This window comes from Zingiber officinale, chromosome 7B (genome assembly GCF_018446385.1).
Source record: "Zingiber officinale cultivar Zhangliang chromosome 7B, Zo_v1.1, whole genome shotgun sequence".
Classification (NCBI taxonomy): domain Eukaryota; kingdom Viridiplantae; phylum Streptophyta; class Magnoliopsida; order Zingiberales; family Zingiberaceae; genus Zingiber; species Zingiber officinale.
This window is the reverse complement of record NC_055999.1, coordinates 114733234-114748047: the sequence shown is the minus strand read 5'-3', so window position 1 is coordinate 114748047 and position 14814 is coordinate 114733234. Positions and strand designations below refer to the sequence as shown.

General features: G+C 37.4%; 1 protein-coding gene across 1 annotated transcript; it reads left to right on the top strand.

Annotated features, from left to right (window-relative positions):
* Nucleotides 1-3638: 3638 nt before the first annotated feature.
* LOC122004089 (GATA transcription factor 15-like) lies at nucleotides 3639-4756 on the top strand. The gene is made up of 3 exons (XM_042559019.1): nucleotides 3639-3866; nucleotides 3957-4064; nucleotides 4154-4756. Exons 1-3 carry the CDS (start codon nucleotides 3843-3845, stop codon nucleotides 4424-4426), a joined length of 405 nt encoding a protein of 134 aa, XP_042414953.1. The 5' UTR covers nucleotides 3639-3842; the 3' UTR covers nucleotides 4427-4756.
* The last annotated feature ends 10058 nt before the right edge of the window (nucleotides 4757-14814 follow it).

Sequence of the window (14814 nt, the reverse complement as noted above, 5' to 3'; positions counted from 1 at the left end):
TATGAACAATGTCGAAAGCGTCTTCTAGCCTGCTGGAGGCACCTTCAATAGCCGTTTGTCGAAGATAAACTTTTATCTTCGACGGATAAAACTTATCACATTAGAGACGCCTTGGACCTACTTGAAGGCGCCTTCAAGCAGCAGATAGGATTTTCCAGGGGTTACAAAAAGACCGTTGGAGTTAGGAATTAAATAACAACTCCTGTATTTATTTCCTAGTATATTTCTGAGTCATCAAAGAGTGTAAGAGGCTTTTCCACCTTCAACGAAGGAGAATTTTAGTGAACTTTCATCTGCCTTAGATTAATAACCACTTAGGTTGTAACCAAGTAAAACACTGTAGCCTTCTTATTTTCTTTTATGTTGTTCTTTTGTAAAATTATAATTGCTTAATTAATATTGTATCCTTGCTCTAGACTGTTCAAATAGTAAGAGATTTTCTTTTAACTCTGATTATAGGCTATTCACCCCATCTAGCCAGCTTAACACGGACCTACACCTTCAAGGTCCCCTGATTAGTTGATCTAGCTTTTAGGGGCCTAGGTTCAGGCACCTATAGATACGAATAAAAAAGCAAACGAGCCTAGTAGTTATCATCAATCCAACAAAAATTACACCGATTTTACTAAGAATCACAATCTCAAGTCTTTCACATGTGCCCAACGATCAAATTAGGATTTCATCCTCTTACCCAAAAGCTAAACTTCCAAGACTTCATCATTTACCCAAAAGTCTCACCTCAAAGACTTCATGATTTGCCCAAAGATCTTGTTTTTAAGACATCATACATATTGGATGTCCCACATATCATTTTTTTTTTATCATTTAAGCTTCGTGTGTAACTTGCTAAGTCCTCGCAAACTCAATGATAGATCAAATACATAGGCAAACTTAACTTAAATTTTTTATTTTGCATCAAAATATCTTAACTGAACTTGATGACTTTAGTGTTGATTCCATCAATAAGTACACCATTATGGCAAAAAGACGAATACGCTCAGCCCCAGCGCCTCTATCAACCCGTCCCAATGCCAACACGGAGGAGGTAAATCACGGGCGGCTACTAGCCTTTGGAATAGTGACTAACACATAAGGGAGGTATTTACCTCGACTTTACCGAGATTCGAACCCCAGATCTCATTATGGCAACACTTCATGCGCTAGCCACTAGACCCATCCGAGGGGTCAAAACTTTACTTGAATGCTGTTGTTGGGGATCGAACCCGGGTCACACATCAATAAGTACACCATGTAACCTGAGTGGGTTGATTAGGTGGTTGGACATAACAGTAAGGTTTGATTAATTTAGCCATGCAAGCTAATCGAGCATTGTAAGAGCATTCACATCAATTTTTCTATCACTATATCTAAAATTTAGGATAAATAATTCACTTTATTAAATTTAGACAATCATTTTTCACTGCACACTATATCAATTGCCCTAAAATTTTCATCATCCTTAATTTTTTATTATTTTCTTCTCTTTCTTTTATTTTTATTATTATATTTATGGAATGAGTGGAAGGAGAAAGATTAAAAAGAATGAGTGGAAGGAGAGAAATTAAAAAATATATATTATTGTATTTTTATAGTAGAGGTTTTATTTTCTAAATTTAAAGAATCACTATTCATCAAATCTAAATTTAAGAAATGAATAGGGTAGTTGATGCAAAGGTTTTTTAGCTATCCTAACCAAAATTTAGGGTAAAATCTTTGAATAGGGTAGCTGATGATAAACTATTTTGATGGATAGAATAATCAGATTGAGAAAATCATGTAGAATGGATCAATCGTTCAAGCCAATTAGAGCACTGTTTGGTTTAAGTTATTATACATAATCTTAGTAATATGATTACCAGGTAATCACATAACTAAGATTATAAGAAACAAATATAACCTAATGTCATTTGGTTCAATTTTTGAAATATACTAATATTTGACAAAAATCAAAGGATAATTAAAAAAAAATGTTGATTCCGAAATCACATAAAACATCACACTTTCAAGGTAATCACATTCTGGATTATATCTCCCTATCTGTTGATGTGGTGGGCATGCTCTATTACTTAAGAATCATTTATTCTTAAACTAGATAAAATTAAATAGCATAACCTTAGATAAATAATTAGGGTGTGTTTGATTCAAGTTATTATGAATAATCTTGGTTACCTGATTATCAAATAATCATATAACCAAGGTTACAGGAAAAAACAAAGTCAAATATTGTTTAGTTCAGCCTTTGGAATACTCATTTTGGGAAAAAAAATTAAGAACTTTTTTGTTAATATTAGAATCACGTAAAATTTTACACTTCCAAAATAATCATATTCTAGATTATCTCCCTCATTTGCTAACATGATAGGCATGTTCTATTATCAATCACTCATTTCTTAAACCAAACAAGATTAAATAACATAACCTTACACAAATAACTAAGATTATCAATAATAACTTTCAACCAAATATCCCTTAAGTTATCAACAATAATTTCTTCAATCAGACATGCCCTAGAGCAAAATTGGTCAACCAGGTGCTTCAATTGACAAATCAAGCACACTAGCTAATTAGTTTACTCGATTGAGCCAGTTATGTAATTAAGATGAATCAAACAAATTATTCATTTATAAAATGTTATTTTATTATGAAAATTCTTCCTGGCTTATCCTCTATATAGCTAATAAATTTAATAATAGTCATTTTCTATCTATTTATTTCATAAGTTAATTATAAAAATATATATATATATTTCTCGTTTATTTATTCTTTTACTTAGCAATAACAATTCTATTAAAGAATTTATCATTTTGTTATTATCAGTATTTTGTCAATAACTTGTTAAGAAGTTTAGGTGGAGTTACATTTCCTTGAAGGAAAAAAAAGAGACAAAATTAATTTTTTTAATAAAATGATCACTTAAAATTATAATAAATAATTAATTGGATATACTATATATATATATAAGTCTATCTGTTTTTCTTTCAGTATTATCATTGCACCTTTAGTTAAATTTGTTACAATATGCTCAAAACTACTTAAATATTAATAAAAGTTACTAATGGAATAATTTTGATTAAAACTATTATAATTGAAACAGATTTAGCTAAAATGTTATAATATTAACAACTTTAATAATAAACTATTTCAACTTAATAAAGATATTATATATAGAATACTTTTATATAAAAAGTCCTTTTTCTAACTTATTTAAAATCATTTCAATACGGACTATAAATCATGTTATATTAGTATAAGAGTTATTAGATAGCCGTTACAATAATTTTAACGTAATTTTAATCCTATTAAAGTAATTTTAACTAAATTACTAAAAAAAACAATATATAATATTTTAATTTAATTAAATTAAAAATAATTTATTTTAACATATTTATTTATTGCAGTGGTATTTGGTAGCTATTACAATATTACTAAATAAGAATATTTTCAAAAGTAAAAAATATGATAAATATCATTTTATTATTATTTTTTTAAAAATACTTTTTAAATAAAAATATCTTTTATTTTCACCATATTATATATATATTTCGTTTAATTCTCTTTTATTTAAAAATAAAAATAAAAATAAAAATAAGACGTTTTGAGCGTCCACTATTTTTTACTCGCCTATAAAATACACTCTCTATTGTTTTGCCTCTCCACTGTTTTCGTTTCCCTCCACTCCGCCGTCGGATCCGCTTTCTTCTCCCTCACGTTACAGTCAGGGGAAGGGTTTCTTCTTCTTCTTCTTCTTCTTCTTCTTCCAGGCGCTCAATCAGCTGCAGTAAGCATCAGATCTGAGCCACCTTGCCGCTTGTTTGAGCTCCACGGTCACTAGGTTGAAGGCGATGGACGATTCGAGCCTGGAGATGGTACTCTGTTCGTGTTCTTTACCTTTTTCTTTGGTGTTTTGGTTCGCGCTGAGGCGATTCATCCGTTTCTCGCTTCGATTCGTTGCGCAGAGTCCGGGATCTGTAGATCCGAGCAGCAGCGGCTGCGAGCTCAAGAGCTGCGAGTATTGCCGGACCACGACGACCCCTCTTTGGCGAGCTGGCCCTTCCGGCCCCAAGGTGTGATTTTGAGGCTTGATCTGTTCTTGCTTCCTCTTGTTCTTCTTCTCCCCCATTCCTGACGAGCTGATTGATCGATTTTCGGTTAGTCCCTCTGCAATGCGTGCGGGATCCGGTACAGGAAAAACCGGCGAGCGCCGCCGGCGATGAAGAAGGAGAAGAGAGAGACCACGGCGAGCTCTGCAGCCGCTGGCGGCGTGGAGAAGTTGAATAAGGTGCCTCTCAAGCTGCAGGTGCTAGGGTTAGGTTTGTGGGACCAGAGGTCGACGATCCAGAAGAGGCAGAGGTGGAGGAGGAACATGACTGGGGAGGAGGAGCAGGCGGCGGTCCTCCTCATGGCGCTCTCCTCCGGCTTCCTATAAAACCCTAAATCGCTTCAAAGCAGCTGCTTTACGGCTCCTAGCCGACAAAGCGATCTCCTTTTTGGTGGAAGCAGATGCTGCCAAAGGGCAAGAACACCTACTCGCTTGCCCCGCTACTAAACAACAACTCCTTTTGCAATTTGCATGGCTCAACCTGTAGATTTTTTTCCCATGTAACCTTAAATTTAGCTTTTCTTGATCTCATGAACAAGCAAGTGTTGGGGAATAACAAGCTCCATGTATACACCATGTTTGTTTTGATCTCGAATCCTCTCATTGTTTCCTCATGTGCTTCATCTTCTTGTTCTGAACTGCTTTCTGTGATGATGATATCTGTTTGTTATGTTTGTTTGTGACTGGGGCAGCAGATCTAGCAAATTGACAGTTAGTTGAATCTGTTGGAAGAAACATTTATATTCTTTGTGACTGTGGCACCATCAGCACTGATGCTTTGCTGTGCACAACATCCTCCATGCTTGTCCAGGAGCATCCTGTTTCTCTCTTCGTTTGAGGTTAAAACTCCCACATGATAGAGATGGTGATGATGATGCCAGACGATGTGTGTATTTCTTTCTCAACGCATCAATGAAATGATGAATTTTTCAGTTGTAAATATCCATTTTTTTTTGGATATTTACAACTGTTGAAATATTTTAATAGAGACTAATTGTGAAGGAATGAGCCCTCATTTCATTAGAAAAGCAATTTCACACAAACTGATATTCTTTAAGCCACATCCCCTTCACCAATTTGCACTAGTTGACTCAATTGGGATAAGTTTATATAACTTTATTTACCATTGGATAATGCTTCTAATTGACTGTAGCATAGTTTGATTGACTCAAATCTATATAAGTTCATAATCTTATCCACTAGTGGATGACAATTAAGTGACTCCAACCTTTTTTTAATTGACTTAGATGGTTATTGTTCTGAACCTTATCCTTCCAATAAAGAGTTCTTGAATCAAAGACCTTTTGGTTGATCTAAGGTACTTTGTCAACTAAATTCTCATTTAATTGACTCATGCCAAAATAGAAATAATATTTCCATTAGAAAAATGTCTTTAGTTGACTACCGAGTTAATCGATTGAAACAAACTTTTAGTGTTTGAGAGATCTCGACTTAATTCAAGATTAAGCTCATTTATTGACTATGACCTATAACATTTATAGTACATGTATGTATAGAGAAAAATTCTATCTAAAAGTTTGAGATAACAATCACTCGTAATTTCTTAACTCACATATATTCATTAATGAAACATATTGTGCTCCTAATCAATTTTAGCCTTTTGAGCATCTTTTTAACATTTATTAATCTTTCCATCGACCAAGGCCTTTTAAACTTGTATTTGCTAACACTTGTTAATCTGCTCATTTGCCAAATATCTCTTGAATTTTGCTTCTGCTAGCACTTGTTTACTTATTCATATGCTAAGGATCTTTTAGGCTTTGGCATTTGCCCACACTTGTTAGATTTATTCATTTGTCATTAACCTCTTGAACTTTTCCATGTTCCAAGCACAAATTTTTCATGTATTAAACAGCTCTTAGATGATCAAATTTTAAAAAATCTATCATATGGCGAGTCAAGATAGGCCAGCTTGCCGGTCGATGAGAAATCCTTAACCCATCAAAAATAAAAAAAAAGTAGAAAATATTAAAATTTTTAAATTTGGATTGTGAATTAGACTAGCTAGTTTACGAGCCCATTGAATTTTTTATTTTAATTTTAAATTAAAAAAAAATATTCTTCTCAACACAAGCCAATCCGAGCCCGTCACAAGCCAGTCCGCTTAGGTCTTCAACCTCCACGATTGACCCATTTAGGTCCATTTTTAAATAGTTGATAAAATTTCAATCTAATCCGTTTAAATTATTTGACTGGACAGACCAATTCGACAGACACAATTCAAATTGACGACACTATCAATAATCATGTCCTTCAATGACATTATAATTATTCTAGGCAAAAGTCAAAAGAGTACTACTTTTTGGAGTCATCAATGTAAGGTAATAGGTTGCTAAACACGCAAACACGCAGCGGAAAAACCTATTACCCCAGAAGATCCATGCGAAGGGAAACAAAACTTTATACTAAGTTAGATCTAAAACATGATGAAGTATACCTTTGTTGCGTGCTCACGGACTCCCGACAGCTCGGATCTCAGCACGAACACACGCTCGCGCCTCTATGGTATCCACACGAACAAGGGTTCGTTTGTCTCACAAACTCACTAGATGGAGATGAAACTACCTAAGGTTGTGCTAGCAACCGTGAGAAGGTTTCAGCTAAGAGGAGAGGAGAGGAAGAAGCCACTGAAGAAGTATACAAAATGAAGAGAAAATTGCTTAAGTATTTTCATCCAATGAAAACACTTAATTAGCATTAATGACCTTAATGAGTATTTACACTCCATTAAGGATTACACTTGTAACTCCTCATTTCAAATGAGTGTAACTCCTCATTTCAAATCAATTTCGAAAATTGATTGAAATAAATTATTAAATTTCGAAATTTAATAATTATCTCCATTAATCCTCACTTGAGTCTAACTCAAGTCTCCTCACTTGAGTTTAACTCAAGTCTAATGCACTTGAGTCTAACTCAAGTCTAATTCAATCGATTCTTACTCAATTAATCCTCATGCAATTCAAATTCAATGAATGACTATTTCATTAATTCAAATTGACTCCTTGAGTCTAATTTGAATTGGACTTAATCTAACAATTAGATCCAATTGAGTCCAACTCAATATGTCCAATTCGGATTAGACTTAATCCAATGATTCATCATATGAATCCATTTCCAAATCTACTTGTTCTTTGTGTGTGACCCAATAGGTTCTCGTAACGTTGGCAATGTACCTAAATCAACATTTAGATACATAAGCAATGAGTGGCATCTAGCAAGGCATCATTGCTACCCAAGTGACGAGAAGGTCAAGATCCGACCTAACATGTCCGTGGCTATTATCTTGTATGACTTTGCCCCTCTATCCTTGATATCTAGGTTGATCAATGAGGCATAGACTGTGTCATCCTCTTATCAACCTTTGTGTTTCTTGATCTCTAAGTAGACACATTCAATTAAATAAGCTCAATATCTCATATTGACTCATTTGAGCATGACATGCTTTTCTTGTGTCCTACTAATCAAGGGGTCCACTGATATCGCTTCCGTCATATGGAAGGGATAGATCCCATCTACATCACTCACATCCCTCTGCATAATTCATTACATACCCAGTGATCAACTTTATTGTCCACTTTGTTACAGGTGACGTTTGCCGATACCAAAGTACACAACTTCTTCTGTAGGGAACCGTAGTGACTTCAGGTCAAAGGACTATTCATACCAATAGTCACATGAGAATGTTTATGACACCCATATAACGATCCATGAAATATTCTCATGGCGGGTCATTCAGTATATAATATATACTCATGTGTCAACCTGATATCTCATATCCATGACTTGTGAGATCAAGTCATCCGTTGACCTACATGCTAGTCTCAACGCATTAATATTATCCTTGTATATTAATGCTTGACTAGGAATAGTTAAGAGTAGTGTTCTCTGCAATATCTCACTATCAATTCAACCAATTGATATATTGTAGATAATAACCTACTACCCAAGGACATTATTATACTTATTCAATTGGCACTGAATTGAAATAAATATAATAACCAACTTTACCTTTTATTAATAATGATATATGATACAATAATGTGCCCTTTACAATCATCTCAAAATTGGTACTAGGGCTAATACTAACAATCAAAGGGGAGTCTCGCTTTGATTTTTTTTTTTTGTTTTTTTGTTTTTATCAAAGAGGCACTTGTTCCCATTGTTATCTCTCTTATATTTCTCACCTAAATACTCAACCAATGACGCGCTGTAGTAGCTACAAAATCGTAGCTGCTACAACGCATACTTAACCTGTTCCCCGTATTCTCTGTCATGCACTTGCACGATAGCTCTTTCCGTGATAGCATTCGGGTACTCTTAGTTCGCCAAGAACAACTAATGCTTTGTTGTTGGCGTTGTCTTCTAGTTGTATCCTGGGAAATAGACGTCTATCGTAACCTCGAAGCACTATAGGAAGGGGACGCCTCGTGTCTTGGCATCTCAGCCTTATGTATTGGCGACTGTTGGTGCAATATCCCTCAGGTCAAGGCTGACCTGGTTGACCAAGCTTGAGTCTTGGTTTCAGTTTCGGTGTTTGACAATACAAGGTTGATTAAAGAAGAGTCAAGTAGGTCAAGGAGTGACCAGATACTTGACTGGGAAGTCCTAACTGGGATGTTAGGCAGATTAGAAAGTCCTGGTGAGTGAAGCCAGGTAGAAGGAAGTCCTGGTGAGTGAAACCAGGCAGAGGAGAAGTCCTAGTGAGTGAAGCTAGGAAGATTGGAAGTCCTGGTGAGTGAAGTCAGGCAGAGGAGAAGTCCTAGTGAGTGAAGCTAGGCAGATTGGAAGTCCTGGTGAGTGAAGCCAGGCACGGGGAAATCCAGATGGGTCAAGGTTAACCAGACATCTGGTGAAAGTCCAAGTAGGTCAAAGGAGTGACCAGATACTTGACATGATGAAGAAAAGTCCAAGTGGGTCTAAGAGGTTGACCGGACACTTGGTGAGGGAGTCCTAGCAGGTCAAGGGTGACCGGATGCTAGGCATGATGAACCAACAGGTCAAGGCTGACCAGATGTTGGTTTGGGAGGTTTGGGACTTGGTTTTGGGCAAAAATCAGTAGCCGGATCGATCAGCCGATCGATTGGCTGGAGCCCAATCGATCGGATGATCGATTGGTGTGTCCCTGCGGCAAGCCTTCGTCCCAATCGATCAGTGGATCGATTGGGAGGCAGTCGCGAGCACACAGTAGCCTTCTGGATCGATCAGTGGATCGATCCAGAGGTCCCAATCGATCAGTGGATCGATTGAGAAGGTGCTGTATGTCGCGATAAGCCCTGGATCGATCCACCGATCGATCCAGGCGAATTTCCAGAGCACAGAGGCACTCTGGATCGATCCATGAATCGATCCAAAGCCTCCCCTATCGATTGGGAGCAATTCAATCGATCGGGATCCGACCGTTGGCGCAAATAAAGGCCGTTGGCGTGCGTTTTCTTCGCAAGAACTTCACCGATTCATCTCAGATCACTTCAGCGCTTCCACAGCTTCTCCACAAAGATCAGATCGCCAGTTCTTGAAGGTTCTTGGAGGTTTTCCAAGTCAAGAGGCGGATCTACAGCTGAAGAAGAAAGCTAGGGTTAGGGTTTCTATACTCATTGTAAGCTTTTGCTTGTATTTGTGTATCCTTTCACTTTCTTCTTGTAGTGTGAACTTGTAGGGCTTCTCCGTCTTCGGTAGTTACCGAAAAGGAGTGTTTATTAGTGGAGGTGTGTGTGTGTGTGCGTGGATCCTTGGACTAGTCACCTCTTGTGAGGTGGATACCAAGTAAAATCCCAAGTGTTAGCGTTGTTTGTTTTTGTTTCTTGTATTTCCGCTACACATCTTTGAAGAAACAAGCAACGCCAACCACGAAGCACGCGACGAGCTATTCACCCCCCCCCCCTCTAGCTACTTTTTGGTCCTAACAAGTGGTATCAGAGCGAGGCCGCTCTTCACCGGAATCATCGCCGGAAGGGGCAAACAAAACAAGCAAAGCTAGAGGGTGAAGAAGTTGGAGCAAATTCATCAAAGTCAAATAATTCAAGAAGCTCAACTTCAAGATGCAATTCCAAGATGGATTTGGATTTGACACAAGGGTGGCTCCACCGTACATATCTACAAGCTTCGATCTTTGGAGATCAAGGATCGAGAATTTCTTAATGGTGGAGATAGAGCAATGGTTTGCTCTTATGGAAGGTTTTGAAGCTCCAAAGAACTCCAAGGGCAAAGCTCTCAAGAAAAACAAATGGAGTAAGGAGCAACTCCAAAGATGTGAGGCCAATGACAAAGTGACCAAGCTTTTGGTCAATTTATTGCCAAGCAACATCTTGGAGCAAATTGGAGAGTTTGAAGATGCCAAGGAGCTTTGGAGCAAATTGGCAAGAATTCATGAGATCCCCTCCACTGTACCAAATCAAGAAGAATCCAAAGAGGGCGACTCAATGGATCAAGACCAAGAAGAGGAGGACTCCGAGGTTGAGAGATGCTCAACCTCCGAAGAGGAGGTCCAAAAAGCTTCATCCTCAAAGGAGAGTAATCAAAAGAGCAAGGAAGGAGTATATTCCTTGTTTCATGTATAAGAGGATGAAGATGAAGAAGAAGGTGAAGCCTCCACCTCTAGGATTGAGGGGGAGCAATCTTCATTGACACCGGAACAAGAGCAAGAAGAATCCTCCACATCCGGGTCAAGAGAAGAAGAGGATGATGTAGCTTCCACCTCCACGAGTCAAGCAAAATTAAATGGAGGAGTATCATCTTCGGATCAAGAGGAAGCCTCCACATCCACATCACATGGAAAAGATGCCACCCCTACAAGCAAAGGTATAAATATTTCAATAAATAATAAAAATCATATCATATGTTTTGAATGTAGGGAACATGGGCATTACAAAAGTAAATGCCCTAAATTGGCCAAGAAGAAGGGCCAAGTGGCACAAAAGGGCAAGGAGAAGCCCAAGGAGACTATCCCCGGAACAAAGAAGAGCAAGGAGCACATTGTGTGCTTCTCGTGCAATAAAAAAGGGCATTACCGAAGTCAATGCCCTAAGGGGAAGAAGGTGATCAAGGCTCAAGGAGGAAGCTCAAGTCAAGGGGGAGCCTCCAAGGTAAAAAGAAAGGTAACTTTTATTGAGCCTTCGCCTTTAAATCATGGTAAAAAGCATGATAGGTCTAACTTATATCATTTTAATGCTATTTACCATGAAAATAGGAAGCATGATAACGTTAAGGAAAAACATATAGCTTTTCATGCTAAAACTATCACACCTAGGGTTAGGAAGGTAGATGAAAATCTAGGCAAGAAAACTAAGGGTTTTAGTTATAGGCCTAGAAATAAAAATGCTCATGGGTTTAATGAAAAACCAAAATCTAAGGATTTAATGGTAGAAAATCAAGTCTTGAGGTCAAGGCTTGATAAAATGGAAAAGACCCTAAAAAGGATGGAAAATATCCTAAAAGGGCAAAATGAGCATAGCCTAGGTCTAGGAGCACAAAGGTCATCCAATGGCCATAGAGGTTTGTGATACAAACCCAAGGCTAAGAAGGATGTGCCCTCTTACCATAGGGTTCCATATAGCTATGGAACAAACCCTAGGTCTAGTGGTCAAGTCAAGAATACTAGAGAGGTCATCTCTAAGAGTATTTTTGCAACAAATGTGACTAAGACTTCTAAGAAGTCTAAGAAAGTCACAAACAAGGTCACAAGGGAAGCAATCCCTAGGGTTGACCTAGAAAAGGTGACCAAGGCTTCTAAGAAGCCTAACAAGGTCACTAGGAAGGTATCTAGGGAAGTTATCCCTAGTGAATACCTAGAGCATCCAAGGAGCACCAATAGGTTTTGGGTTCCTAGGAGCATCTTCTCTACCCCATAGATGGGTTAGGGAGTGTCAACTCTAAGAAGAAGGATAGTTAACCAAACTTTGAAGAAATTGACACTCAAGGAGCATTTTCAAGGTTATTATAAACCTTTGAAAATGAAAAGGATTTATATTTACTCTTTGGAAGAGTGAAATGTGCCAAATTTGAGAAGTATTGATTTTAATCTTAATTGGCACAATTTAGGAAACATAAGAAATACCAAGTTGGGACTTTGGTATTTTCTTAGTAATTTAAGGCAAATCTAAGTCTTAATTTAAAGTGCTACTCTTGTGGCAAAATGAGATATGCCAACATTTGAGGAATATGCTTGATTTCAATAGACATAAATTGATCAAGAGAATTAGAAATGCCAATTTAGGTTTTGGCATTTTCTTAAAGCACTTTTGGGTAATCTAGGTTTAACTTTAACTTAGCTAAGGTTTAAGAACATCTAGATAGATAATCTAGGTATTTTATTTACACTAAACTTTGCCATGATTGTTTACCCATTATATGTCATGACATCATGTTTAGTTTTGTATTTTGCATTCATTTGTTATCATGAAAAATACAAAAATACCATGTCATGTCATACATACATCATGTAGTTATAGGAATCTTTCTTTTGAAGGCTATTTCATTTTGATGTATGCCATAACATTATCATGCATTATGTTTATTTCCTTAAAAATTAAGGACAAATATTTTTACCAACAAGTGGTATAAACAAATGGCATTTATAAACAAGTGGAATCAACAAGTAACATCCTTGTTGGATGTGTACCACTTAAAATGCCTAGAAAGATATGCATGATCCCTAGATTAGGGCAAAACCAAAATTTACATCTCACAAAGACCTATAAGATGACTTGTATGTGTTTTGTACACATTAAATACAAGTGAGATGTTAGGATGATGAACAAAACTCAATATATTGATTTAGTGCATTCTTTTGAGTTCTAAGTTCATCAAAACACATAGTTATGTGTGTTCCCATCATTGGGAAAGCTAGTATACAAGTCATGTACATTAAGCCCAAGGAACATGATGGGATATTGGTTTGAAAATGTTTTTAAAATGATTTTTGAAAACCTTGGTGAAGGCTATCTTTTGATAGTAATCACCATTGAATAGTTAGTCACAAACTTGAAGAAAATACTAAAGTTTTTACAAGTTTTCAAGTTTGTGTCAATCTTTGAAAATATGATGTATTTTCTTAGAAAACTATTTTTCCTTGATAGTATATACCCTAAATAATGTCTACACAAATTTTCATAATTTTTGGATTTTTGTAGAATTTTCTAGGGGTTTCTGAAGTTGACTGAAATGGAATTTCAGCAACTATCAGAGCTCCAATCGATCGGGCGATCGATTGGAGTACCTCAATCGATCGGGCGATTGATTGAGGGAGGTTCTCCCGCGAGCAGAAGCTCGCTGGATCGATCAGCCGATCGATCCAGGAAGTCTGAATCGATCAGTGGATCGATTCAGACCGGTTCAATCGATTGGAACCAAACTCCAATCGATTGAAGTTGCTGATTTTGGCTGGGAAAGCCTGATTTCGGCTGGGAAAGCCTGATTTCAGCATGTTTGAACCATGATTAGTCTATGCAACCATTCCAAACCCTTAAAATACATTTGTATACATAAAAAGGGTGTTTTCATGTTGAAAACAAAGATGGATTAGTTAGGGAAGACTAAATTGAAGTTTAGGTTGAGGTTTGTTTCAAATTTTGAATATTTGAACCTCAAAAACTTCTAAATTTGGGTTTCCTAAAGGTCTAGGGATTCCAAGTCATTGTTAGTGCAATGACAGAAGTTACCACCATGTCTTTAGGGGGAGGGACTCTTTAAAGACATGAAAATTATTTTTCATGAACCTTGGAAGGTGGTTAACCTTCTTTTAAGAACATGCTCAAGGTTGAGCGTTTGAATCTTAATGGGAAGTGGATATCCTCATTGTACAAGTGGATTTAAGTTGAAAATGCTCAAGGATGGACATTTGACTCAATAGGAGGAGAATGTAGGGTTAAGGATAATGAAGGGTATGGGGCTTTCATTATCGTGTTGATCATAACGAGTGAAGTTGTGAACAACGATGCGCAACTCTTCAGGGGGAGAGTTATCAACAAGTGAATTTGTTGATGTGTGTCCAAACATGGGGCATGGGTTGATGTGTGCCAATAGGGGGAGAATGAAAGGGAGTAAGTTAGGCCTTCATACCTAGGCAGTACCTAGAGGGAGTTTGCCCTCTTAGGAGGAGAATGAAGGGTTTAACTTATGTAGTCATTACCTAGTGGCATGAAGAAGGTTTAGGCTATGAGATTAGCCTAACTTACATGTGGTATTATCAAACATCAAAAAGGGGGAGATTGTTGGTGCAATATCCCTCAGGTCAAGGCTGACCTGGTTGACCAAGCTTGAGTCTTGGTTTCAGTTTCGGTGTTTGACAATACAAGGTTGATTGAAGAAGAGTCAAGTAGGTCAAGGAGTGACCAGATACTTGACTGGGAAGTCCTAACTGGGATGTTTGGCAGATTAGAAAGTCTTGGTGAGTGAAGCCAGGTAGAAGGAAGTCCTGGTGAGTGAAGCCAGGCAGAGGAGAAGTCCTAGTGAGTGAAACTAGGCAGATTGGAAGTCCTAGTGAGTGAAGCCAGGCAGAGGAGAAGTCCTAGTGAGTGAAACTAGGCAGATTGGAAGTCCTGGTGAGTGAAGCCAGGCACGGGGAAATCCAGATGGGTCAAGGTTGACCATACATCTGGTGAAAGTCCAAGTAGGTCAAAGGAGTGACCAGATACTTGGCATGATGAAGAAAAGTCCAAATAGGTCTAAGAGGTTGACCGGACACTTGGTGAGGG

Excerpts from the sequence above, each read along its gene's own strand:
- LOC122004089 (XM_042559019.1), top strand. The coding sequence starts at position 3,843 with ATGGACGATTCGAGCCTGGAGATG. Across the intron at positions 3,867-3,956 it reads ACGATTCGAGCCTGGAGATG|AGTCCGGGATCTGTAGATCC; the intron begins GTACTCTGTTCG and ends TTCGTTGCGCAG. Across the intron at positions 4,065-4,153 it reads CTGGCCCTTCCGGCCCCAAG|TCCCTCTGCAATGCGTGCGG; the intron begins GTGTGATTTTGA and ends ATTTTCGGTTAG.